Source organism: Siphateles boraxobius, unplaced genomic scaffold (genome assembly GCF_051911475.1).
Source record: "Siphateles boraxobius isolate OS27281-9 unplaced genomic scaffold, OSU_SipBor_1 24, whole genome shotgun sequence".
Classification (NCBI taxonomy): domain Eukaryota; kingdom Metazoa; phylum Chordata; class Actinopteri; order Cypriniformes; family Leuciscidae; genus Siphateles; species Siphateles boraxobius.
The window spans coordinates 11,224,964-11,252,825 of NW_027508855.1; the positions used below are offsets into that span (position 1 = coordinate 11,224,964).

At 37.0% G+C, this 27,862-nt stretch overlaps 1 protein-coding gene across 2 annotated transcripts; it reads left to right on the forward strand.

The window, feature by feature from the left end:
- The first annotated feature begins 14 nt into the window (after positions 1 to 14).
- Positions 15 to 27,763, forward strand: golga3 (golgin A3). 2 transcript variants are annotated; one of them, XM_077241459.1, is made up of 24 exons: positions 15 to 102; positions 2,055 to 2,322; positions 4,154 to 4,420; positions 5,610 to 5,722; positions 6,203 to 6,918; positions 7,036 to 7,147; positions 8,135 to 8,441; positions 11,984 to 12,186; positions 12,781 to 12,918; positions 13,052 to 13,213; positions 14,296 to 14,664; positions 14,753 to 14,830; positions 15,696 to 15,959; positions 17,318 to 17,412; positions 17,727 to 17,943; positions 18,307 to 18,450; positions 19,234 to 19,431; positions 19,542 to 19,658; positions 19,778 to 19,917; positions 20,184 to 20,316; positions 21,409 to 21,531; positions 21,652 to 21,816; positions 21,929 to 22,083; positions 25,741 to 27,763. In XM_077241459.1, the coding sequence occupies exons 2-24, from the start codon at positions 2,205 to 2,207 to the stop codon at positions 25,910 to 25,912; spliced, it is 4,506 nt and encodes a 1,501-aa protein (XP_077097574.1). In that variant the 5' UTR covers positions 15 to 102; positions 2,055 to 2,204; the 3' UTR covers positions 25,913 to 27,763. The 2 variants fall into 2 exon arrangements, with proteins under 2 accessions (XP_077097574.1, XP_077097575.1); XM_077241460.1 differs by having other exon boundaries at positions 4,154 to 4,297.
- The last annotated feature ends 99 nt before the right edge of the window (positions 27,764 to 27,862 follow it).

Sequence of the window (27,862 nt, forward strand, 5' to 3'; positions counted from 1 at the left end):
CTCTACGCGGAACCTTTAAATTTGAGCTAACCGTTGTGAGACGGATCTGTTTGAAGGACGGAACCTAAACAGCCACGTAGTATAGGCAAGAGCACGTCTAAGGTTGGTGCTTAGTTACTTTTTATCATCTATTCTAATCTCCATACTAATAATTCACCATTGCACGCGACGACTGGTATGCAGAAGCGTGGCCGCGTGTCAGTGTCATGCATCAGTTGCTTAAGGCTTTTTAGATACCGTGCGATGTGGCTAAGTAGCTAAAAGACTGATGCTAATGAGATCAGAGATTTATAATGCTAAACTCACTTTAACACCGTTTCTCCAGTGGTTTTTCACTTTTTCCGTGCTGCTGGCTATTTATTATGATTGACGTGTTTGTTGCTGTGCTTTCATTTTCAGTTCATTGCACTGAAATAAGGGACATACTCTCTGTTGAGCGACAGATAATCAAAAATGCTGTTGTCAGTCTGATCTGTCTATATGTGATATTATGACAAGGTTGCTTTGAAGTAATGACAGCTTTTTTTGCATGTCAGATGTCTGATAAGTGTCTTAAATCGCATTAGTCTAGAGTTAAACTCGTGTTAATGGTAAGTCTAATCCTCAAGCATTGTGTGAGACAGAAATCTCATTCCTCCACCATAACGACACTTAATGATGACACTTCATGATGCCTACCATGACAGTGCTGAAAAGTTTATATAAGGAAGAATATATGCATACATTTATATGAAGGATTATTCTGTTCAATCTCCTGCTGCTTTTATTTTCTCATGAAATTGTTTTGTTTGCCTATAGCTCAGTACGAGTCATCACCACCTGTCAGCAAAAGTGTCCAATATTTATTATAAATATTGACAAATAAAGCATTCACTTCAGTGAGTGAATGGAGACTAAATATTTAATATAAAGCAGATTTTTACTTTAATGATTGAATTTTCTTCGCAGTAAGACAGACAACCATTGTGTTGACGGCTCAAAATGTTGACAGCTGACTGTGTTGACTAAAGCATATATTGCATATCACGCATGCATTAAGCACTACAGGAACTGTTTTCTAATGCATTGGAAACCTAATAAAAGAGGACTATTTTAATTGTATCGCTTTTCTCCATACGAGACTTTTGTATTACTGTTTTTATTATCTAACATTTTAATCTATATGAATTGTTCTGCTATGGTTGGAGCGGACAAATGGTTTTAGAGGAATTAAGTGATAGTAGCCCCCTTCGCACCGGGTAGTCATAGGTGTTGTTATAGTTATAGTGGGTAGTTGAATGTCATGTCATAATTTCTATAAAAAAGGAGAAAATCAGAACATTTTAGTGATAATATCTGATTCATTTCCTAAATGGAAATGTTGCTGTTTTGAAAGTTAATAGCAGGTTTAGATGTGGAACATGTTTTGTCCCATGTCTCAAGAATCAGTGAACTGTCATTTAAAGCACTGTTGTTTGTACTAAGTTAAAAGTGTGAAGTTATTTTCCCTCTTTCTTGCCCCAAATTGAGGTGGTATGAATTAGTGGGCTGGTATGTAAAAGGTTGTAGGTAAAAAAAAAAAAAAAGTATTTCTGAGGGCACTTTATATAAACGCAGATTAAACAACTAGTGCCACTTCCAGCAACACTAACAAAAGTATCTCACTGGTCACCGTGATTTTGCCAAGTAAGACAGTTCCTGGATCAGCATATTTTGTTGATTCTGGAACAACATTCCTGTCCAAAAATGTAGTCCTATCCCTACCCCTACATAACCCTTCCCATAACTTATCCCCAAAATCACAGGGAAATGATATGTGAAAAACACTGATGTAGAAGGATCTAACCCTGATTGTAAGCCTAAACTTGAGAAACTATAAACTTGTCGCTCAAATCTGATTGGTTGATTGGAATTTTGTTCCAGGATCAGCAAAGATATTGATTTAGGAATATGTTGTGAATCACGTTCACTGTATATCACCATTTAGCCCTTAAACAAGACTGCTTTAACTGTGCAATGAATCTTGAACCCTTCTCACAGTATGGATGATTTTAGGTAATGTTGTCATTCCTCAGGTTCACCAAGGACTGAAGCCGTCTGCACCATCCAGGCCAGCCTGCAGTCTCAACCAAAGTTCACCGAGCATGAAGTAAAGTTGAATTGAACTAGTGAGGCTCAGCTTATTTTTTAATGGATGCTAGAACAGCATCTGTATTTCAAGAGATATGGAAAATGGAAACATTGAAACGGCCTCAATTGAGGCCATCCCTCAGCATCCAGACAGCAATACTGTAGAATCTCTGAAGTCGGAGCGATCACCCGTAACAGAGAAAATACCAAATGGTGAGTGTTTTTATTTTTTTTAGATGAAATTTGATGGATGATTTTTTAAGTCAGGGGTTTTCAAACGGGTGGTGACTCACAGGCTAGTGGAAAAGTTCAGAGCAAAACAAAATACATTTTTAGTAATTAATTAATGCTTTTAATTTAAAATTATGGAGAAAAATAGTGGGCTAAATTGTGCGCATGATTTACTAATTTGTTCCCTCGATTTATAAATCGTGCGCACGATTTACTTTTTTCTTGCATGTCATGTGTGGGGCTCCGTATAAAATAAATTATTTAAAAACATTTATTTCAATAAATAAATAAAAAGGTGGATTTTAAATAGCTAAATAATAAAACCACTATTAAATAAATAAATAACAAAAAAATAGGCTACATCCAACAGTACTATAGTGAGTAGAAAAAAAGCATAGTGTAACGTAAAAGAAACTAAATATTTTACACATATTTGTAATATATTTTATAGATTTTTTATAATTTGGTCTTTATGGTGTATACAAATATACAATTTATACTCAAAATGTGAGCGCATGCAGGATTCACTGTTAAGCTTGTCTTATGAGAGTTGTTTGTTGTCTTCATTTCATTCAAAACTTGGAAAAATTTCAAAGTGAACATTTGCTGTTTACTGTGTCACTTGGCTTTGAGATGTTTTTTCTTGCCACGTTTCAATGCTATTTGTTACCATATTAAGAAGTTTTTTTCTCTAGATATATCCACAAACTTCCCCCTCACTTTTAGTGTCAGTTTCCTGAACTGTCCCTGTAGCTCGATTAGGCTGTTTTACTTGTTCTGCAAGACTTGCACACAGGAGAACATTCGGGCTATGCTGGTCTCTAATTATGAAAGTTGTGAATGACCAAAAAGCACCAATCATAACCTCATAACATGGATATAAACAGGCTAATTTAGGCCGTGCTTTGTACTTTAAATGTTTACAAAGTAACATTTTACCCATAAGGAAAAGAATAATGCTTTGGACAAATATGTTCAAGATGGTCCCCCTTAATGCTGGACTATTCACTTTATATTAGTAATAGATGCTTCTGTCTGCAGAATAAATGAATCATGGATGACAAATATGTCTATGAACGGGCCATTGTTTTCTACAGAATTGTTGGTAACAATCAGGTTCAATTTGTTAACATTAGTTAAATGCATTAGTTAACAATGATAAATAACAATGACAAATATGAGCATTCTTAGTTAATGTTAATTTCAACATTTACTAATACATTATTCAAATCAAAAGTTGTATCTTTTATTAATATTATTAAATGGACTTGAGCTAACATGAACTAACAATGATTAGTTGTATTTTTATTAACTAATTTGCAAAGATAAATAAATACGTTAACAAATGTATGGCTCATTGTTAATGTTAGTAAATTCATTACTAATGGGATCTTATTGTAAAGTCTTACCAAATAGTTTTTGAGTGGAGTGATATTTACTAAAGCATAAAAAGTGCTATTTTGGGTAATACTTTTTGATAAATATGTTAATTTTATTTTATCACATTTTTACTTAATTTTAATAACTTTAGATGCAATCATTTTAAATAACTTTTTTTAGTGTTTATTTTTAGCAAGACCTACAGTTGTTAAATGACCAGTCAGTAATTTTATTTTTCTGTATAGTAATTTATGTGGTCCATAGAAGGCTAAGTGCACATAACGGGTCAGACAGAACAATGAAAGTTGTAATGAACCAAAATATATTTCATGATATGTCATCCATACTGATGCATGGTATGTATTGGCCTGTGAAACACTAAAAACACCTGTAAATGTAACGCTGTTTGCTGAATCCCTTCTCTTTGTTGTAGGTCATATCAAAGCAGAGCTGTTGCCAAACGGAGAGGCCGTGGTGGAGGGTCAGGAAGCTCACGGAGGCAGAACCCCACCTCTGGCAACTCCTTCCCCGGGCAGCCGCCTTGCCGAGTCCCCCCTGAGCGCACAGCTGGATCCAGGTGTGGCCTCTTTCCCTGAAAGCCTAGAGAAGTCTGAGGCAGCTCTTGCAGAGGGCTCTATTCACAAGGGTGACGCATTGCAATCGCTCAGACTAAGTATTCCTATGCAGGAGACCGAATTGTGTAAGCATACGATATTGGATAACCCCCCCTCCCCCCGAATCACCCTCGTCCCTTCCTGTTGTGTTGTAATTCCCCCCAGTTTGGCTTTTGAGGCTGATTTAGGCTAACCGTCCCTGTTTGCTGTATCCTATTTTTGCCTGCTTCTCCATTTTGGCTTGCAGAGAGATTTTAATGGGGATCTCTTCATTGCATAATGTCCTAATTAATTATTTTAAGGCTAATTAGTCTCTCCAGTGATTGTTGGTGCTTTGATTTCTTACAATTCTGTGCAATACCGTGGTTGTTGTGCTGGTTTGTGATTCAGGAAAATTTTAGCTTTTCTGGGAACAACATAACAAGATGTATGTTGTCTTGCCAGTATTTAAGTCAATTTGGCTTGGATGTGAAATATGGCTGAACTAATAACTAACTGACGCAGAAATTGAAGTGTGCTTTTCTCTTTTTCTAACTAAGGCAGATGGAATGGCTTATTTTGGGTTGCAGAGATCACATGGTGTTTGCTCTACCAGGATGAGCATGAAGCTTCACTCTTAAAAGACTTGAGATGGGAATCATGAGACATTTGAATGATACTGGTTCCATTTCCACTTTACAATTCCCCTAATGATTCTAATTACTGATTCCTCTGGTAATTTTGCTCTGGAAAATGCTCAGCAGCCTGGTTATTATTAATTTCGGATTTTAACAGAGCAGTAATAACAAATCAGATTTTATTATACAGTTCCAGCAAGAACAACAAAAAACACCTTACCATATTTATTCTTTTTAGCAACTTATTTATTTAGACCAATACTTTGAATTTAGTTTTTCTGTGAGGCCATTGTACTGAAACATATAAACCACCAAAAATGTTAATAGCATTAAAACTAATAATAATGTGTGCATATAAGACACTCGATCGTCATCACAACTTTAAAAAGATGAGAAAGATGACTGTGGATATTGCGTTATAACAGAACTAGTAAGTTCTTGTATTTTTAAAAAATGGAACCAGTTGTCAAAGCCATCGCTAGAAATAGCATTGTCAAAGAAAGCATGTTTCAGGATTGATGAGCTGTATTATCAGTCTCGTATAATCAATAGCCTGTTGCATTCAATCTAATACAGCTTGGTTGACAATATCTGAACACCTGCCTATTTTTATGTAGCAAGATTTTTTGTGCATTTGTTGACTGTGTCTTTCTTGTAGCTTCAAAAGAGCCATCAGTGGAGATGGAAAATGAAGAAAAAATTCGCCAGGAAGCTCGCCGGCGTCTAGAGGAACAGCTCAAACAATACAGAGTACAGCGGCACACAGAGAGAGTGAGTCAGCGAATGAGAAATTTCAGTTTCTATGAAATGACAGATATTGAATTAAATTAATAGTTTGGCAAAAAAAATTAAAATTGGCATAATTTACTCACCCTCATTATGTCTTCTGAAGTCATAATATAATTTTGTGAAAGGAACAGACCATATTTTAAGTCCAGTGTATTTAAATATGGCACATGAAGAAGCATCACACTAAATTGACTTCAAGAATGTTAAACGATAGGTTAATTGAAAAACTTTTGGTTTGATATTCACGATTTATTTATTTATTTAAGGGGGGTGGGTAGGGGGTAGTGGGGGGTTGTAACAACAAGAGGGTGGCCAAATCATTTGAGTAAATAATTTATTTAATATTAGCTATAGGTGGACTTGATGGACTTAATGTTAGAAATAGATAAACAGTTCAGTGTTTGCTACTGTTTCCTGTTTTACATGTCTTATGTTTAATCGCCATTTCTTTGTCTCGTTCAGAGTCAGACCAGGCGGTCCACTCCTAAGAGTCGCCTATTTAGCACTTTGGACCCAGAGCTCATGCTCCATCCCGAGGGTCTCCCAAGGGCCAGTACTGTTGCCATGACTAAGGAATACTCTTTCCTGCGCACCAGCGTTCCTCGTGGTCCCAAACTGGGAAGCCTAGGAATCCCTTCCAGCAAGGAGAAGAAATCCAAATCATCTCGGTCCAGCAAGATCCACTCTCTCGCCGACTACAAAACTCCCGAAACTGACGTTAAAAGCACAGAAGCACCTGGTGGGGTAGTTTCTGCGTCTGCCGACTCATCGTTTAGCTCGCTGCATTCCTCCATCAGCTCAGTTTCGACCATTTCGCAAATCAGCATCAGCTCTGAGACCAACACCCATTCGGAAACATCTCAGCTAATCAGAGACAATGTCTCTGAGGTGGATGGCAGCGAATCAGGTTTCAGAGCTGACGGTAATGACAGCGATAGCTCGTCCTATAGCAGTGTGTCTACTACAGGAACATATAGTATGTTAGCTGCAATGGCCAACAAGCCAAAGGCTCCATATACTGTTGAAGGGAGAGAGATTGCTCCAGAAGCCATGGGCAACTTTCCATCACTGCAGGAAGTCCTGCAGGCAGCCACTGAAGAGAGACACATGGAAGAGCTGGAGCAGGACAGAGAGGGCAGCATAGAGCCTCGCAGTCGCAGGGACAGCTTCTCCAGCAGGTATGTGCCCGCTATTTCCACCGGTTAGTCCATTCCCTAAATATCTGTAGACCTTTAGATGAACATTTTTATCTAACCAGTCCATTAAACCTTCATGATTGAATTATGCGTTTTCAGTGTGTCATTTGGGAGTTCTGTGATGGGGACTCATGATGAGATGCTGCAAGTGCTGAAAGAGAAAATGAGGTTAGAAGGACAACTGGAGTCTCTTTCATCCGAGGCCAGTCAGGTGAGTTAACCTGGGACTAAGCATTTGTCCAATATTTGCTACCTGCTACCAACAGAATACAAAACTATGTATTTTTATTAGTGGTCAACTCATTTTTTTAAATTGTCTGATGCCCATATTTAGAGAGGAGATTGGTTTAAATATTTCTAGTTATGTTTTAAATATTTAAAAAATTGTGTGTGCATACACACACACACACACACAAACAGAAAACGCATACACAACATTGCTGCAATATCACTAATATTTTTTTATATCATATTTTATTACAAAAATATTTAATTTTAATAATCCTATTATAGTATTTTTTTCACAAATAAAAACGTTTACATTTTTTAATACAAATACAAAATAAAGTAATCACTGTAACAACAGCCACTCAGTCAAAGTGACTGTAACAAGAGCCACTCAGGCTCCAATTAGATTTTTTTTTAATGTATTTTAGAGAAGTTTCTCCTTTTTATTTGATCAAAATACAGTAACAAAAAAAAAACTATACAAATATTATTATAAATGTAATTAAACGTTTTTTATTTTAATATATTTTAAAATGTAATTTATTCCTGTGATGGCAAATCTAAATTTTTAGCAATCATTACTCCAGTCTTCAGTGTCACATGATCCTTTAGAAATCATTCTAATAAGGTGATTTGGTGCTCAAGAAACATTTCTTATCAATGTTATCTTAATATTATATCATCATTTTTTCTTTTCAGAAATCTTTGATAAATATAAAGTAAAAAAAACATTTATTTGAATCACAGTTTTATTGTAATATTATTTATAAATGTTCACTGTCACTTAGATCAATTTAATGCATCCTTGTTGAATAAAAGTATTAATTTATTTTAAAAAATCTTACTGACCTCAAACTTTTGAACAGTAGTGTGCATATATACATGTTTATATATTTATTGTTATGAATATACTTCTTAAAAACATGGTTGAAACCACATGGGTCATCTAAAACCATACCTTCATTTCTAGGCTCTGAAAGAAAAAACGGAGCTCCAGGCACAGCTGGCTACAGTAAATGCTCAGTTGCAGGTCCAGGTGGAGCAAACCCAGGCCAGTCAGGAGAGGCAGAGCACCCTCACCTCTGAGGTCACCACGCTACGCTCTAACTGCTCTGCACTGGAGAAGGCTATGGTGGATCTCCAGGGCAATCTGGAGGGGAAGAACGCCAGCCTGGCCTCGCTGGGCAATGATCTGCAGCTGGCTGAAGAGCAGTACCAGAGGCTGATGGTCAAAGTGGAGGAGATGCAGCAGAGCCTGAATACCAGAGACAACACAGGTGAGGACAAAGTGGTAGATATACATGTCAGGGTTGAGCTTGACCAGTTGGTATACTTAGTATCAGTCTCAAAGTGTAAACTTTACACAGATATCGAACTGAACTGAACTGGACCAACACTGAACTGACTTGAGTTGACTTGACTATCATTACTCAGGACGGTTAACATGGTGATAGTGCTTTTGCCCGCTAGTACCAGTAGATTTTAGTACATTTAGTGACCTGGGAACTATTTCAATCACTGTTAAAAAATGATCTAGTAACTGACCAAAATATTGGCCAAGGTGATTGATTGGATTTTTCTGGTTTAAAAAAAACAACAACCTGTTGATAAACCCGTAACTGTGCTCACTTGACTGGTCAACATAAGTAACCTTGAGCTTGGGAAAGGCACTTTAAAAATAAAACGTAATGATTATATGAATATAAATAAAACTTAATGAATAAATAATAATAATTATAAGTGAAAAAAAAATAAAACTTAATGATTATATGAATATAAATAAAACTTAATGAATAAATAATAATAATTATAAGTGAAAATGTATAGAAATATACATTCTATTTATAATAACTGTAACATTATAATAATAATAGTATAAAAATCTTTACGTACTAGGGGTTAAACGACATTTATTTGATTAAAGTCAACTTCTATATGTCGCTGAGACTCGAACGCAGGTTGCCTTGTTCACAGCTATGGCATATGACACAGCGCTGCCCACAAGGCTACTGCTCCTACATAATAGCTTATTTTTATCAGTTCTTTTGGTCATTAGGTTTCTCACAGATTTCTGCTCGTTCTAAATCAGATACAGAGAAAGTAGCACAGTAAAGATTAAATGTATATGAATGCATTTGATTGCATGTGAATTAATTGTACCTGGCAGCGTCTCTCTACTAATAGTGAAGTTGTGGGTTTCAGTTACTAAGAAATATATGCTAGAACCTTTCATCTTCTAAGCTGTATTATTGATAAATCACAGAACAGCGTCGACAATACATTTCTGTGCTACTAAATGTGTGTGCTACTGTCTGTGTCTTAACTTAGTGTACAATAAGCTGTTTAAAACGTGCATTCACATGATCAATTTTGAGCATCCAGATGGTATAATCAAGCGTATCTTGTGGAGCGCTCTCGGAGTATGCATTTATTTGTCATTTACCCACTAAACCCATTGGGTCGAGTTTACTCACTTTAATTAATTCTTGTCTTAGTCTAGGTTGTGTCCCAGCTGCATTTAAACATGCTGTGGTCAGGCCGCTACTTAAGAAGCCAAATCTTGACCCTTCAGTATTATCTAATTTTAGACTAGTTTCTCATCTGCCTTTTCTGTCAAACGTTTTGGAAAAAGTTGTTTTTATACAGTTACAAGCCTTTATGCAGAAAAATTCTGTGCTTGAAAAATTTCAATCAGGTTTTAGATCACGTCACAGTACTGAGTCAGCAATGCTCAGAGTACATAATGACATTGCCTTGTCTGTGGATGCTGGGAATCCTGCTGTTTTAGTGCTTTTGGACCTCACAGCGGCGTTTGATACGGTGGACCACGCAGTCCTCCTATCTCGCCTTGAGCATTGTGTGGGCATTCGAGGTTTGGCCCTTCAATGGTTTAGCTCCTACTTAGCAAATAGGAGCTTCTCAGTTATGATTGGTGAATGCTCCTTGTCAGCTGCTCCTCTTTCTTGTGGGGTACCCCAGGGTTCAATTCTTGGCCCAATCTTGTTTTCTTTATATATGTTGCCGTTGGGAAGTATTATAGGAAAGCACAATCTGTCCTTTCATTGTTATGCTGATGATTTGCAGATTTATTTGCCTTTAAAACCGAATGATAGTGTCACACTTGACTCCCTACTTAGTTGTATTGATGATATTGAGTTGTGTTTGTCACAATTTTCTTAGTTTAAACAAAGCAAAAAATGAGTGTATCATCTTCGGTAACCCAAATGGTTCAGCGGTGAGTTTGGGGGCTCTGGCGCCATACCTTAAGCCATCTGTCAAAAATCTGGGGGTTATTTTTGATTGCAACATGAAATTTGACAAGCAAATTAGCAATGTTGTCAAAATGAGTTTTTTCCAGCTTCGTCTTCTAGCTAAAGTTAAGCCTTTTCTTAACAAGCATGATCTAGAAAAGTTGATTCATGCTTTTATTAGTTCGAGGTTGGACTACTGTAATGCTCTTTATGTTGGTTTAAATAAAAGCTCCATTGCATGACTTCAACTTGTGCAAAATGCTGCTGCTCGGCTTTGACTGAGATTTTAACTCTGCGTGAGCACAGCCGGTCGTTACGGTCTTCAAACCAGTTTGTTTTAGAAGTCCCAAGGGCAAAGTATAAGCGATGGGGTGATCAGGCGTTTGCAGTTGTTGCCCCGAGACTCTGGAACAAGTTACCCCCTGAGTACAATTACGGAATTACAATTACAAGTTACCCCCTGAGTACAATTACGGAATTACAATTACAAGTTACCCCCTGAGTACAATTCTGGAACAAGTTACCCCCTGTGTACAATTACGGATGAAACTGTTTTTAGGTCTAAACTTAAAACCCACCTGTTTATAATGGCTTTTAATACGCAGTAGTGGTGTGACAATTTCCCTGTTTTTGTTTCTTTTCAATTTTACTTTTCTTTTTTGATTTTCACTGTTATATGTATTTATTGTATGATACGTTTTATTTTTTATGATGTGAAGCACTTTGGATACCTGACGGTTGTGTAAAGCGCTATAGAAATAAAGTTGATTGATTGATTGATTGATTGATTTGTCATTTTAATGGTTGAAAACGGAGCATAAAAGTGGACTTCAGGGATTTCTTATCCTGTTGCGCCCTCTATAGGCCATGGTCACCGACTAGTCGACGTCAAGTTTAAAGCATCATGGCAATCTGTGCAACCCCTATTACATACGTTTTCACGTCTCTCTCTATACACCTTTGTTCAAATGTTTGGGGTCAGTGATTTTCTTTTGGTAAAGGCAACAAATTGATGCCTTTATTCAGCAAGGATGCATTAAATTGATCAAACGTGATGGTAAACACATTTTTTAATGTTACAACTTTATTTTTTTATTTTTTATAATTTCTGTTCTTTTGTACTTTCTATTGATCAAATTATCCTGAAAAAAATGGTCAGTTTCTACAAAAATATTAAGCAGTACAACTGTTTCCAGCATTGATAATAATACGAAATGTTTCTTGAGCACCACATCATATCAGAATGATTGCTGAAGGATCATGTGACACTGAAGACTTGAGTAATGGTGCTAAAAATCCAGTTTTGCCATCGCAGGAATAAATTACATTTTAAATATATTGAAATAAGAAACAGATATTTAAAATTGTAATAATATTTCACAATAAATGTAGCCTTGGTGAGCAGCAGAGTCTTTAAAAAATAAAACATTAAAAAGTATTAACCCCAAACTTTTGAACAATAGGGTATAGCATGTTTTGACACTCTCCATGTTGTTAATTCAGTCCCTCCAGTTTGACTGGTCTGTTCAACCCCTTTTACATGCCATGTTCGTTGTTTTTCCACTTAGTCTCTGAGTTCCGACAGCAGATGGGAGGCCTGCAGACACAGCTTCAGCGGGTCCAGAGCGAGAGGAACGCTCTGCAGAGCAGACTGAAGACCTCGCAGGCAGAAGTGGACTCCCTGCAGCAGCTCCGCATCTGGTACCAGCAGCAGCTGAGTATGGCACAGGAGGCACGTGTGCGACTGCAGGGAGAGATGGCAAACATGCAGGTATAATGTGCCGTTGTAGGTGAAGTGCGATGGAGTATAAATTAGTTTTCCCATAACATGTATACTACCATTCTCAGTTTTGAGTCTGTAAGATTTTTTAAATCTTTTTGAAAGAAGTCTTATGGTCACCAAGACGGCATTTATTTGATCAACAATACAGTAAAATTGTAAAGCATTATTACAAAATAGCTGTTTTCTATTAAAGTTTTTTTTCCTTTTAAGACAAAGCTGAATTTTCAGCGTCATTACTCCAGTCACATGATCCTTCAGAAATCTTTCTAATATGCTAATTAGAAAGCTAATATCTAATATCTTTGGTGCTCAAGAAATTTTTTTTTATTAATGTTGTAAACATTTGTTAAAATTTGTTTTGTGGAAGAGAACTACATTTGCAACATTATAAATGTCTTTATTGTAACTTTTGATCAATTCAATGCATCCTTGCTGAATAAAAGTATTCATTTATTTCAAAAACTTACTGAACCCAATCTTTTGAACGGTAGTATATGTATTCAAAATCAGAAAGTTAATCAGAAAGTTTCAGATGCAGAATGGCCATCTTTAGTGTGCACTTGTTTGTATATTTACTTTCAGGCCGGTCAAATGACTCAGATTGGTGTGTTAGAAAATCTGAAGATGGAGAACGTAACTCTATCTCACAAACTCACAGAGACGAACCATCGCTCTATAAAAGAGAAGGAACGGATTGCTGTACAACTACAGAGTATAGAGGTCTGTCACCTATTTTTAATTTAGTTTTTTACTTGAGTTAATAAACAGTGAATAAGTTAAAGAAGGAAGATGAAATTGATTAAATCTAAATACCATAAACAATAATATTAATAATAGATTGATTCTTATCCAGGCGGACATGTTGACTCAAGAAGCATCCATACATCAAATCCAGGAGGCAAAGACGATGGTGGAGGAAGATCTTCAGCACAAGCTGGAAGAGTTTGAGGAGGAGCGAGAGCATCTCCTCAAACTTGCCAATACAGCCACAACACTGGAGAGAGAGCTAGAGCAGGTATCTAAACACCAGTATGATTGCACACACACACCCACACATATACACACACACACAGTTGTAGATTCAAACCCATCAGCATTGTGCTCTTGAACAAGACCTTTAATCCAAGGTTGCTCCAAGAAGGTTGCTTCCTTCTTGTAATATGTTATTTTGAATATAAGCATTCCCTAATGACGTCAAGTTAAGTCACCTTTATTTATATAGTGTTTTATACAATGCAGCAGCTTTACAGTGATAAAAACTGGAAAGTATTGATCAACGATACAAACAGTATTCAATTCTGCTGTAAAGCAGCTCTAAAACGACAATAGTAAACCGTCATTCAGTTGAAAGTAGTTCAGTGTTGATTTAGTTTGGTACAATAACTGTGTAAAGTTCATCAGTTATGAAATGAGGTCAATTAATCTAAAAAGCAGCTCTGGAGAAAAAAATGATGCCGTCATCTAGCTCAGTTCAGTTCTCATATAGTGCCAGTGCATTGAAGTCAATAATATTACCGAATATAAAGGGTCCCCTTCAAAGAAAGCCAAAAGGTGACAGTGGCGACAGTTCTCCTCTGGCCAGGCGAACCTACATGGTGTGGTTTAATTCCAGGCCGCATCACAGGTCAGATTGTGGATTGATATAATTCAGAAAATTTCATCCAGTTCCTTCCACTTGAATATCGGGATACATTACTTGAGTATTTGGTGGGGAGGGCATGGGGTTTGCGTAGGGGACTTTATTTTAGAGGACTTTTTTTCTCATGGTCTTTACTGAGGATCTGTGCCGATGACAGTCTTGTCGACAAGGTCTTTGCAGGGGACCTGTCTCTACGGCTCGTCTAGTTGTCATGGTGTCCTCTCACATTCAGGGCTGTTGTGGTCGTCTCTAGGTGCAGGTCTACCATCTGGTCTGGATGCGGACTAGACCTGGTAACCTCGGGATCAGAATGAGACAGACAGACTAATATTAGCGTAGATGCCAGGCTTCTGACGATGTAACAATTACATCGGATGGTATGGGAAGTGTTCCCGGTTCTGGTTGACCTAATTTATGCAGCCTAATGACTCAAACGACTCAACTTCTTCTCCATCCAGGTCAAACTCATTCTCTCCCAAAAAGACGCCCAGCTGGAGTTGTTACAGCGTGAGCACTTAGAGCTGATGAAGCAGCTCACCACTACTCAGGAGAATCTCCAAACCAAAGAACAGGCCCTTAATCAGCTGGAGGCCCGTTACCAGGAGCTCCAGGCCCAGCTGGAGGAGCTACAAACTGACGCTACAGCTAAAGAAGAAACCCTGCAGTATCTCCAAAATGAGAAAATAGTCCTGGAAGTGGCTCTGCAGGCAGCAAGGGCAGATAAGAGCGAACTGGATGAAGGAGCGGAAAGGCTTGGAGAGGAAGTGCTGTTGGCCTCAGACACACTTGACCAGCTTAGACAGGAAGTGCAGGTTAAAGCAACCCAGGTGAGAGGTTTGAATCTGAGTGATGTGCTTTTTTGTAACTGCAATATTAGGATGGGTTCAGATTGCATCTTTTCTCTTTCTCTACAAGATTGAAGCTCTAAAGCAAGAGAATGGCACCCTCAAAAAACAAGCACAGAAACTGAAAGAGCAGTTCATGCAGCAAAAGGTAGGTGGCCCAAAGATCAGAGTTCCTTTAAAATATATACTCCAAACAAATTTAGATTTATTGAATTAAGATGTATGTATTTGAATTGCATTTAAAATTCTGTTACACTTTATTTTAAGGTGTCATAGTATGTAAATATATAATTACACTGTAACTGAGTAATATTAATTAACAACATGTACTTACCGTAGGATTAGGATTTGGTTGAGGGTTATTTGCATGTAATTTTGAATAATTTTGTGTTATCAATATGGTAAGTACATGTAACATATGTAACAAGGAGACTGTAAAATAAAATGTTTCCAAAAATTCTGTTAATTTGGATTACACTGTTTTAAACAAACTAATAAAGTGATGCATATTTGTCAGTCAGACATTAATGAAATGGGTAAGATTTCTGCACTTAAAAATAAAATCATGGCATTTTTTATAATTTACCACTTGATTATATTTTATTTTTAATAATATTTTCAAAATGCATTTATTCAAATTGCTTAGAATCAGTATAAATCTGTTAATTGTGAAAAAAATAAAATTCATTCGGTTAAAAAATATAAACGTTAAAATATAGCTAGCTGCGGAACAAGCAATATTCAATTATTTAAAATGAATGAGACTGAAACTAATTGGATTTATTGATGATAAATATATATAAAACTGTTTATTGTGTATTTAAAACATATTTAGTTTATTAGTTCTATTATAGAAATCTTATTTGTTTCTTACTGGTTTCATTTATATATGACTGACAAATATGCCTTGTTTGTTGCTGGATAAGACCAGTTGCGAGGAGGTTTTACCACAACAAAATAGTCAAAAGGGTTTTGGCAGAAGTGTCCTTAATCTACCGTACTCTTTCTTGCAGGTGATGGTCGAAGCTTACCGGAGAGATGCCAGCTCCAAAGACCAGTTGATCTCTGAGTTGAAGGCTTCTAAAAAGCGTCTGGTGGCGGAGGTGAAGGATCTGAAGCAGGAGCTGTTAAGAATGCAGGGAGAAAAGAAGAGTGCAGAGCAGGAACAGGATCGCCTTCAGAAGGAAGTGGAGAGAGTCCAGCAGCAAATGGTCAGCCTGGAAGCCCATTTACAATCCGTACAGACAGAGAGAGACCAACTTGACTCTCAACTGCAGGTACGCACCCACTGCATTACTAAGATCATCTCGGTTGCAAGGATACAGACTTTTTCCTACGTAGAGACAGTGCGCCACGCGTCAAAATCTGAAAACAACTGAAAACAACGCTCACTCGGTGGGGGGGTGGGGGATGACAATTGACTTTGTGTTGCGTGAAGCTGCCTCCTTGTTATAACAAAAAACAGAACAATGTCTAAAGGCTGTTATGTGACAGGGTGTACATCAAACAAGAACAATACCCAGAACTAAGTTTTTATAAGCTGTCGACCCCCCCAAAAAACGAGCGCTTAAGGACACAAAAGTGGATACAGGCAATTGAGACAGAGCGCAATGTGTCTTATTACTCTGAGAACTAAGCCCACTTGAGGGGAACGTTATCAGCAACAGGATATGCTAAAAAAACAAAAACATTTATTATTTTTAACCATGTCAAAGGATTATTTCAACACCCTATGTATTACTGCACACGTAGGCATACTGACTGTGTCAGGATCCCACAATTTACTCATTCTTCCTGCTGATGCTTCACATCTTATTGCCTGTACCCACTTTTGTCTCCTTAAAGGCTGGCTTTTACGTTTTGGTAACTTATAAAAACTTAGTTCTATTTTTTTTTTTTTTTTTCAGCTTGTTTGCTGTACACCCTGTCACATCAGCTTTTAGGCATTCTGTCTTTTGTTAGAAGCAAGAAATGACAAGGAGGAAGCTTCACGCAATTCAATGTCAATGGAGAGTGTTGGATTGTCGTCCCCTGCTGGGGGCGTGGCCTAAATGCTCTCTGTCTCTCTCTATACACCTTTGTTCAAATGTTTGGGGTCAGTGATTATCTTTTTAAACAAATCAATCCTTTTATTCAGCAAGGAAGCATTTAATGGAACAAACGTGATGGTAAAAACATTTAAAATGTTACAATATTTGTTTTTTTATAATTTCTGTTCTTTTGAACATTCTGTTCATTAAATAATACTGAAAACATCTATCAGTTTCTACAAAAATATTAAGCACACTATTTTCAGCATCGATAATAATAAGAAATGTTTCTTGAGCACCACATCATATCAGAATGATTGCTGAAGGATCATTTGACACTGAAGACTGGAGTAATGATGCTGAAATTCCAGTTTTGCCATCACAGGAATAAATTACATTTTAAATATATTAAAATAGAAAACAGATATTTTAAATTGTAATAATATTTAACAATATTATTGTTTTTACTGTTTTTTTGTATAAATGTAGCCTTGGTGAGCATCAGAGACTTTTTTTTTTTAAACAATAAAATGTATTAACAACCCCAAACTTTTGAACAATATTGTATATAGCATATTTTGACACTCTCTATGTTGTTGCTTCAGTCCCTTCAGTTTGACCAGAACCATCTGGCATCCGTGACCGAAGAGAATGAAAATCTGAGGAAGAGGATTGAACAAATGCAAGATGAAGCCAAGACGTGAGTCACAATCACACCGCCTCTTCTGCCATAAGGGTTTCCATAGTGATAGTTTTGCTGCTCAGTCTTTGACATCACTGATATGTGATGTGACATATAGACAATAGTGCCGAAGTATTCCACCAGTTGTACATGTTTGCTTATGATCTTGCGTCTCAAGATTAAAGCATGAGGGTTTGGGATTTATTCTTCCTATTTCATCTATTTATTAAACAAATTAAAAATGACCCTGAATGTTGAGAAGAACAATGGTGAAGTAGACCAACATTTTTTTGTCTAACTTGCTGTTATGCACCTGCTCTTCCCTCTTCCAGGGCTATCTCAGAGCAGAAGGTGAGGATGAAGCGTTTGGGCACAGATTTGACCAGCGCACAGAAAGATATGAAGGCCAAGCATAAGGCCTATGAGAATGCAGTTGGCATTCTGAGCCGCAGGCTACAGGAAGCTCTCGCCGCCAAAGAGACAGCTGAGGTTGAACTTGACAAACTCAAAGCTCAGGTTTCAGAGGGAGGAAATAGCCAGGAATTTCAGGTACACTGGTACATTTATTTCACAATTACATTTATGCATTTGGCAGATGCTTTTAATCCTAAGCGACTTGCAATGCATTTCAAGGTACACATTTACATAGTTCTCAGTTCTTGCTTTCTCTGGAATCGAACCCATGACCTTGGCATTGCAAGTCCCAACGCTCTACTGTTGAGCTACAGGAAGGCTCTAGTGATGGTCTACAATATAAACACTAAAATTTAACAGTTGCATAGTTCCTAAAAGCATTGGGACACCAAGTTTTTAACAGTGAAAGAATTAAAATCATTAAGAATTGCAGTGGTGCCGTGAGTAACTACAGTGGATCTTATTTTCTAATAACTGATTTGTGTATTTTTGCTTCAGGCCAAAGTGGAGTCCCTACAGAGAGAGCTGGAGGCAGTGAGCCAGAGTAAAGCCATGCTGGAGAAAGAGCTACAGGAGATCATCAACCTAACCAGCACTGAGCTGGAGGAATATCAGGAGAAAGTGATGGAACTGGAAGACGAGGTGAGCGAAAAAGTATTCTTAATGGCTTAATATATAGCAAACCTGCATGGTTTGGTAACAATTAACATGTTTACATGCACATCATTTTCTCAGGTCAGAAAATTGTAGATAATCTTTTTTCTGAAATGAATATGCTACTGTTCAAAAGTTTGGAGTCTGTAAGATTTTGTTTTTGAAAGAAGTCTCTTATGCTCACCAAGGCTTCAGTTATTTGATCAAAAACACAAAAGAAATTGTGAATAATTATTACATTTTAAAATGATTTTTTTTAATTTTTATATATATTAAAGGGTCATTTTCAGCTTCCATTACTCCAGTTTTCAGTTTCAGCTTCCATTACTCCAGTTTTCAGTGTTACATGATCCTTCAGAATTCACTTTGGTCAATCAAATGTGTCCTTGCTGAATAAAAAAATAAAAGAAATAAACCTTATTACCTAAACCTAAACCTTTGAATGGTATTGTATATGTATGTGTATCCCCACTATTCTCTTGTGATTCTAGAGATGGTTACTCAGTTAATTCATAGTATTTCGGCTCAATAATTCAATGAACTCTGATTTTGACTATCTGTACACTGATTTGCACATTTCTTTTAATTTTTATAAAAATAAATGGTGTCCTCCTTGCTCCAAATTTCACTGATAGTTTTTATTTCATTAAAATACTTGTAATATGATGTATTTTTTAAGTGAGTTTTACATAATGGACAATCCATTGCAATTTGTGAAAGAAGTGGTGTTATCAAAATGTAAGAAATGTTTTTTCACTTTTTTTGGCACAGCTCCAAGAGTCCCGAAATTTTAAAAAGAGGATTCGTCGCTTGGAAGATGCTAATAAGAAGCTTACGCTTGAGCTAGAGCATGAGAAAGGGAAACTCTCCGGGCTTGGAAAATCCCACAGTGCATTGCGGGAACATGCCAATATTCTAGAGGCTGCACTGGCAAAGAGAGAAGCAGATCTTGTCCAGCTCAACTTGCAGGTGTGATGCGACATGTCATGTCATCATTGACGATACTTTAATCAGTGGAATTGAATAGTTTAAAAAAAAAAATTGTTTTGTTTAAACATCTCTGTAATCTTTCTCTCCAGGTTCAGGCAGTATTAAAGCGTAAAGAAGAGGAGGACCAGCAGATGAGACAGTTGGTGCAAACGCTGCAGACTGCTCTGGAGAAGGAGAAAATAAAAGTCAAGGATCTGACAGAGCAGGTTAATATATGGTTTAACATCTGCATAGCATTTTCAGTTCCCCTTGAGAACTCCCGAAGGCTTTGGTTTATTTTGTTATGTGCATGTGTGTGACCCGTGTGTTTGTACGCTTTGTTCAGGTGGCGGAGGCCAAGCTGGAGGCAGCCCATAACCGCAGGCACTACAGGGCAGCCATGCTGGAGCTCAGCGAGATCAAGAAAGATCTGCAGGCCAAAGAGGAGCTTGTCAAAGCCCTGCAGAAAGAGGCTAAGACACTTGCGTAAGTTTTCCAGACACTCTGGGTTACAGTATCACAACTGCGTCGGACACTCATAATATAGAACTGCTGCCACACATCAAGACATCTGGACATGAGGTCCAGTTTTTTTTAGAGTGATGTACTGATGCTTGTAAAATATGTGAAGAACTGTAAACGCAGCAATGGAGATCAATACCTAGATTGCTTAATAAACAGATTCAGATGTGTGTGACTTCTCAGATTGTGGTGGTGTCTTTTGTGAATTTCTCTCTCTCTCTCTCTGACAGAGCTCAAGATGAGAAGCACTCTGAGGAGGTTTCTCATTTCCAGGAGGAATTAGCTGATGCCCATGCTCAACTTCAGATCCTTCAAAAACAACTTGATGATGAGCTCAACAAACAACCCCTCACTAACCAAGAGGTACAGTGTGGCTTTATTGCAAAAGCTAACTCTCTGTTTGAAACTTCACAGAGCCTCTTTCAATATATTACTGTTATGCCTTAAAATGCTTTCTGGGTAGGCAGGTTGCAAGGTTTCACAACCTAGTTTTGAGTTAATGTGAATCAGTTAAGTGCAAGAGTTGGAATCCTCCCCCCCCCCTAAAAAAATCATCATTGCATAATATAATATAAACTATATTATCGGCAGGGAATAAATATTTAGAATTGGATATACAGTGCATGCATGTAGACAGCACACTCACGCAAAGCAATATATACTATACAGCAAATCTCAACTTGTTTATATCGTCTCAAAATGTAACTATAATATTGCTATATATATATATATATATATATATATATATATATATATATATAGATATATATATAGAGATATATATATATTAGATATAGATATATATCCAAATTTATTCACATGCATACAGTATACTCTCATAAAGCGATAAAGCAAATCTCAACTGCTTGATTTTGTACCTGCACACATATAGTATAGTCACATAAAGCAATGTATGCTATATATATCTCAGCTCCATGATTGTTTATATCTTTGCAAAATGTAAAGTATATTAAATACATAATCACATAAAGGGATATATTTTTAATCTAGCAAATATCAAGCTGTAATCTGCTAAATGCGACTAAGGCATGAAGATATTACAATATTGTAAACAATCATTAACATCATGATTGTGTTTTGAAACCGTGTGTATGTGTTATACAAATATATTTGACTTGACATTATCTTCACTCTCAGAAAAAACTGTTTTTAGTACTAGTAATTTTAAGTAACTACTAATTTTACGTTTTTAGTCATTTTAGTACTTGTACACTAATTTTAGGGGTGGATAAGGTACAAAAAGTTGTTCTTTTTAAGGGTTCCTTACCAGTGAGGGTACACATTTTTGCTTTTGTTTCCCCCTGACCGTTACATTTTAACAACATGACAGACATAACGGAAGTTAGTTTCATTCATGGCTTTCAATCATGGCATGACAAATGAAAAAATACTTCACTACGTATTTTATCACACTGTGTTCCTGTCTCATTGCAGGTGGAGGATCTGAAGTGGGAGGTGGAGCAGAGGCAGCGGGAGATCGAGACACAAAAACAGCAGCTGGAGATGGTGGAACAGTGTCACCATAGAGAGATGGACACCCTGCAGGACATGCTACAGGTGCGCTGCTTTGTTCAGCACTTTCACTCAGTCAGTTACTGTTGTAAAAATGTTAGTTATTGCCCCCCCCCCCCCCCCCCCCTAAATTCTGGGCTGTTTTTTGTTTGATGTGATGTGTAGAGGATAAAGGTGGAGCTGGAGATGGTGCAGGAGGATCTCAACGGCACGCGGAAGGATAAATTCATGCTGCAGGCTAAAGTGGGAGAGCTGAGGAGCAGCATGAAGACTGTTCTCCAGCAGAACAACCAGCTCAAACAGGACCTCAAAAACAGCAGGCTCAGAAAGGTAAGACTAATGCTCATTTTAATTCAAAATTTAGACTGGATGTAGGTTTGTAATATGTACAGGTAAGTGTGTAATGGAATATTTTCTCTCAATATTTGTGTTCCCACACCAGCGGATGGATCTAAAGGGGGAATCGACCCCAGTGACGCCAGTAAAAATCCCAGATTGCCCTGTTCCTGCTTCACTTTTGGACGAACTGTTGAAACCCTCAACATCCGTCAATAAAGAGCCTCTCAATAATCTCCACAACTGTCTAAGACAGCTAAAGTAAGACTTGCACACATCATACCATCGCTTTCTATGTGAAAACTAGAGGAGAGTGTGCACCCTGTAACACTGTCCCACTATTACGACAAACTATGTTGAAACAAGTAGCAGTGAAAAGAGGAAAAAAGGACTTTTTACACCTGGTCACTTTATGCGTTTTCTCTGATCGTATAGCTATCCAATCGTAAAAAAAAAACAGGTGTAAAAATCCCCGAACCAGACCACCTCCTGAGTGATCGGACTCAAATCTGAGGCGAAACTGGGCAAATGTAAATGCATCTGGTTGTTGAAACCGCATATGTACTCCTCCCAAAATGTTAAAAAATGTATTTTAGAGCGTGTGTTATAGCCTATATAACGTTATTGCCAGATATGACCGGGCTACTGCAACACGAATCGCCGCAGATGAGCAGCTTTCTTGCGGTCTTTGATCTTGAAAAAAGATGATGATAAATAAAATGCAGCTCTCACTTTTATTGACATGAATTAAAGAACGCATATATGTGACCCTGGACCACAAAACCTGTCACATGGGTCAATTTTTGGAAACTGAGATAATTTTTCCATTGATGTATGGTTTGTTGGGGCATGACAATATTTTACCGAGATACAACTATTTGAAACTCTGGAATCTGAGGGTGCAAAAAAATCGTAACATTGAGAAAATCGACCTTTAAAGTTGTCCATTTATGTTCGCGATTGTGCTGCATTCACTCACAAAAATAAATGTTTTATATATCTACGGTGGGTAATTTACAAAATATATTCATGGAACATGATCTTTACTTAATATCCTAATGATTTTTGGCATAAAAGAAAAATCTATAATTTTGACCCATAGGCTACAATGTATTGTTGGCTATTCCCACAAATATACCCGTGCGACTTGTGACTGGTTTTGTGATCCAGGGTCACATATATTCGTTTTGCGGAGACCCATTTATGCTTCAAAGTGTAAATGAAACAGTTTTAAAAAATCAGATAGGTATCCGATCAGTAAAAACACATGAAGAGAGCAGGTGTAAACAGAGCCAAAGAAGAAATGATAATAAGAAATATATAAGCATTGTCTTTTTGAAGAGATACTCAGCTACTCATCCGCCGCAATTCGTGTTACAGTAACGCTGTCATATCTGGCTGTAACATGTCAAATAGCCTTATAATAAATGTACTATATATTATTCAATAATTTGGGGTCAGTAAAGAAAGAAATTAATACTTTCATCAAGAACTCATTAAATTGATCAAAGGTGACAGTAAAGACATGTTTAATGTTACAAAAGATTTCTGTTTTAAATAGTTGTTCTTTTGAACTTTCTATTTATCAAAGAATCATCCTGGTTTCCACAAAGAATATTAAGCAGCACAACTGTATTCAACATTTATAATAACATTTTTTTTTTCTTGATCACCGAATCATATTAGAATGATTTCTGAAGGATCATGTGACACTGAAGACTGGAGTAATGATGCTGAAAATTCAGCTTTGCCACCACAGGAATAAATTGCATTTTAAAATATATTAAAATAGAAAACATTTATTTGAAATGGTAATAATATTTCACAATATTAATGCTTTTTCTTGTTTTTTGATCCAGTAAATGCAGCCTTGCTGACCATAAGAGACATTATTTTAAAACATTAAAACCTCTTACTGACCCTAAATTATTGAATGGTTTGAATTTATTTTTTATCAAACTTTAATAGAAAAATAAATAAAAAAACACAATATATATACAGGTCCTTCTCAAAAAATTAGCATATTGTGATAAAGTTAATTATTTTCCATAATGTAATGATAAAAATTAAACTTTCATATATTTTAGATTCATTGCACACCAACTGAAATATTTCAGGTCTTTTATTGTTTTAATACTGATGATTTTTGCATACAGCTCATGAAAACCCAAAATTCCTGTCTCAAAAAATTAGCATATCATGAAAAGGGTCTCTAAACAAGCTGTTAACCTAATCATCTGAATCAACTAATTAACTCTAAACACCTGCAAAAGATTCCTGAGGCTTTTAAAAACTCCCAGCCTGTTTCATTACTCAAATCCGCAATCATGGGTAAGACTGCCGACCTGACTGCTGTCCACAAGGCCATCATTGACATCCTCAAGCAAGAGGGTAAGACAGAAAGAAATTTCTGAACAAATAGGCTGTTCCCAGAGTGCTGTATCAAGGCACCTCAGTGGGAAGTCTGTGGGAAGGAAAAAGTGTGGCAAAAAACGCTCCACAACGAGAAGAGGTGACCGGACCCTGAGGAAGATTGTGGAGAAGGACCGATTCCAGACCTTGGGGACCTGCGGAAGCAGTGGACTGAGTCTGGAGTAGAAACATCCAGAGCCACCGTGCACAGGCGTGTGCAGGAAATGGGCTACAGGTGCCGCATTCCCCAGGTCAAGCCACTTTTGAACCAGAAACAGCGGCAGAAGCGCCTGACCTGGGCTACAGAGAAGCAGCACTGGACTGTTGCTCAGTTTTGCATGTCATTCGGAAATCAAGGTGCCAGAGTCTGGAGGTAGACTGGGTAGAAGGAAATGCCAAAATGCCTGAAGTCCAGTGTCAAGTACCCACAGTCAGTGATGGTCTGGGGTGCCATGTCAGCTGCTGGTGTTGGTCCACTGTGTTTTATCAAGGGCAGGGTCAATGCAGCTAGCTATCAGGAGATTTTGGAGCACTTCATGCTTCCATCTGCTGAAAAGCTTTATGGAGATGAAGATTTCATTTTTCAGCACGACCTGGCACCTGCTCACAGTGCCAAAACCACTGGTAAATGGTTTACTGACCATGGTATTACTGTGCTCAATTGGCCTGCCAACTCTCCTGACCTGAACCCCATAGAGAATCTGTGGGATATTGTGAAGAGAAAGTTGAGAGACGCAAGACCCAACACTCTGGATGAGCTTAAGGCCGCTATCGAAGCATCCTGGGCCTCCATAACACCTCAGCAGTGCCACAGGCTGATTGCCTCCATGCCACGCCGCATTGAAACAGTCATTTCTGCAAAAGGATTCCCGAACAAGTATTGACTATTGTGTGCATAACTGAACATAATTATTTGAAGGTTGACTTTTTTTTTTGTATTAAAAACACTTATTTTATTGGTCGGATGAAATATGCTAATTTTTTGAGACAGGAATTTTGGGTTTTCATGAGCTGTATGCCAAAATCATCAGTATTAAAACAATAAAATACCTGAAATATTTCAGTTGGTGTGCAATGAATCTAAAATATATGAAAGTTTAATTTTTATCATTACATTATGGAAAATAATGAACTTTATCACAATATGCTAATTTTTTGAGAAGTACCTGTATATATATATATGTATACATATATATATATATATACAGTATAATATTTGTATTGACAAATTGTTTTAGTTTTTATTGTGACTTTTTTTTTTAATAAATGGGGTAATTTTAAGCTGTCATAGTCATGACACAAGACCACATATTTATACCCGACGTTTAAAATGAATGTGAACAAAAGACGAAATAATTTGATTTTGAGCCCCTAGTGCAATTGCACAATACCTGCTCTCCCTTTTCCACATATTTCATATAAATAAAGCTAGCACAATCACATAACAGATTGCATTCACCTTGTGGGCGTCTTCTTTCTCACTTCTCTGATGGTCATTTCTTGTAGGCTGGAGATGGACAGCCTTCAGAAGCAGATGGAGGAACACACGGTCACAGTGACGTCATTAGCCAGCGCAGAGGAGGAGCTCCAAAAACTAGGTTTTCATGACAATATCACCAACGATTCGTCTAATAAAGAAGAGAATGATGAGATACCAGGGGAGATGCAGCCCTCGTAATACACAAAGAATCCTTAAAGACACCGAGGAGAGAGTTCGGTTTTATCTTCATGGGCACTTTTAAGTTTCTTTGTTTATTTTCTTGAATCAACTGCCAACATTTGGCTTTATCCTTACCTAACCAAGATTGTTTGGGTGTAACAAAGTGTTTCTTTAAACCACAGATTTATTTTTGGGGGGACATTTTGGTGTTGTTATTACTTTTATCACTATTTATTTTCAGTTTGACGAATAGAGCGCCTCTCTCTCTCTCTCTCTCTCTCTCTCTCTCTCTCACTATGTCTATCTGATCTGTTTATCTCGCTTGCAGTTTCACAGTAGTCACCCACCTGACGTTCAGCTTTGATTTAGTTTTCTTTCTCATCTCATTAGAGGTGAGAAAACTCCAGTGTTATAGTAACTATTGACCTAACTGGTCAGGTGTATATTCTACATATCCGTTCTCACTTCCTGCATGGAGAATTCAGCAGCTGAACTGTTCTTCCATTCCTCTGTGCCTGTGAATGAGCTGACCTCTCATTCCATCAGTGGACAGATGCCTGATCTAGAGCTGTTCCCTGCAATATAATGCAAATACTATGAAAAACAAAACAATACAAGGCCCCATATTAAGCATTTTAAAGCACAGATCAGCCCAGAATGTTTTGTTTTTCCAAAAAACAGATTTTAAATCAGCATTCTTAGTTTTTCCAGGCCTCAAATCAAGTCTAGAGCGATGACAACTTAACGTCTACACGTACTCTGCACTGTGTTCTGCGTTACCAATTTAGGATCACTGTTTTGTAGCGCACTGTAATGGTACCTTGAGGTTGCACTTACAATATTATACTTCACATCACAGCCTCTTTCTGATTCAAACTCAGGACCTGAAGCTCCAGGAATGTAAGTGTGAGACTGGGGAAATAGTGGCCCTTTTTGTACAGGGTAATATCTCATACATCAGGTCATCTAATATCTGTTTTTTGTCTATGGTTTGCAGATGTGAGATCCCATAGAAAAGGTCTTGATAACAGCTGTCAAAGTTTGACGTTCTCTTTAGGGCTGCGCCTTAAAATTGATCAAATATTGAAACCTTTGAATATGTATAGCTTGAATGAACCTATAAATAAATATTTCTGTCTCAGAGATCTTGGGAAATGTAAAATAAGTTGAGGTGTTGTATGTACATTTATAATATATATGAACGGTGTTGACTTATATTGCACAATTGATAAAAGAAAACAAGCTTACTGACTTTCAGGTATGGACAGATGTAAAATATTACTTTTTGATGGAGAGATCTTGCCATTTTTTTGCCAGTGTTGATACTATGTTCAGTTATTTAAAAAACATTTTGCATCCCAATATTCTCATGGAAAGTTTGTCATTACAGCCTTAATTATTGGAGATGTATGCAAATATATTTTGAATAATGTATCTTAAGTAGGTGTCATATTTTTTTTTCTTTCCCCTGATGTGTTCATTTCACAAACTCCATCTGTCGGTTGTTTATGTGGAGCTGAACTTAAATTTGTAATTGGCTTGAACTGTTTTAAATGTGTTCTGAGATAATGACATTGATCTCCATGTACCGTGATAATATTAATACTGCTTTAAATGGCATAATGGGAAATGAAGCTTTACACGCTGACATGTACAAATTTATATTCAAATTATTAATACATACGCATTCAGCAAAAGGGAGGAAACTGTTTTTAATTCACTGAAAATATAATGTGTGTTAATTACTGACTAAAAGCACGAGTTTCTGTTCAATGTTTACAAAAAAAGTTTGTCTTTTAATTCTTTGCTTGCTAAGCATTTTTATGGGATGTACCATATTGAGTGTAAAATATAAATCATTCTGTAAAATGATCACATCATGTCTTCTGTTCCTATGCAGTGTTAATTATAATGGTATTTTATGTTATGAAAAAGTACAGGAAACAATTAGATTCCAAATCTTTATTA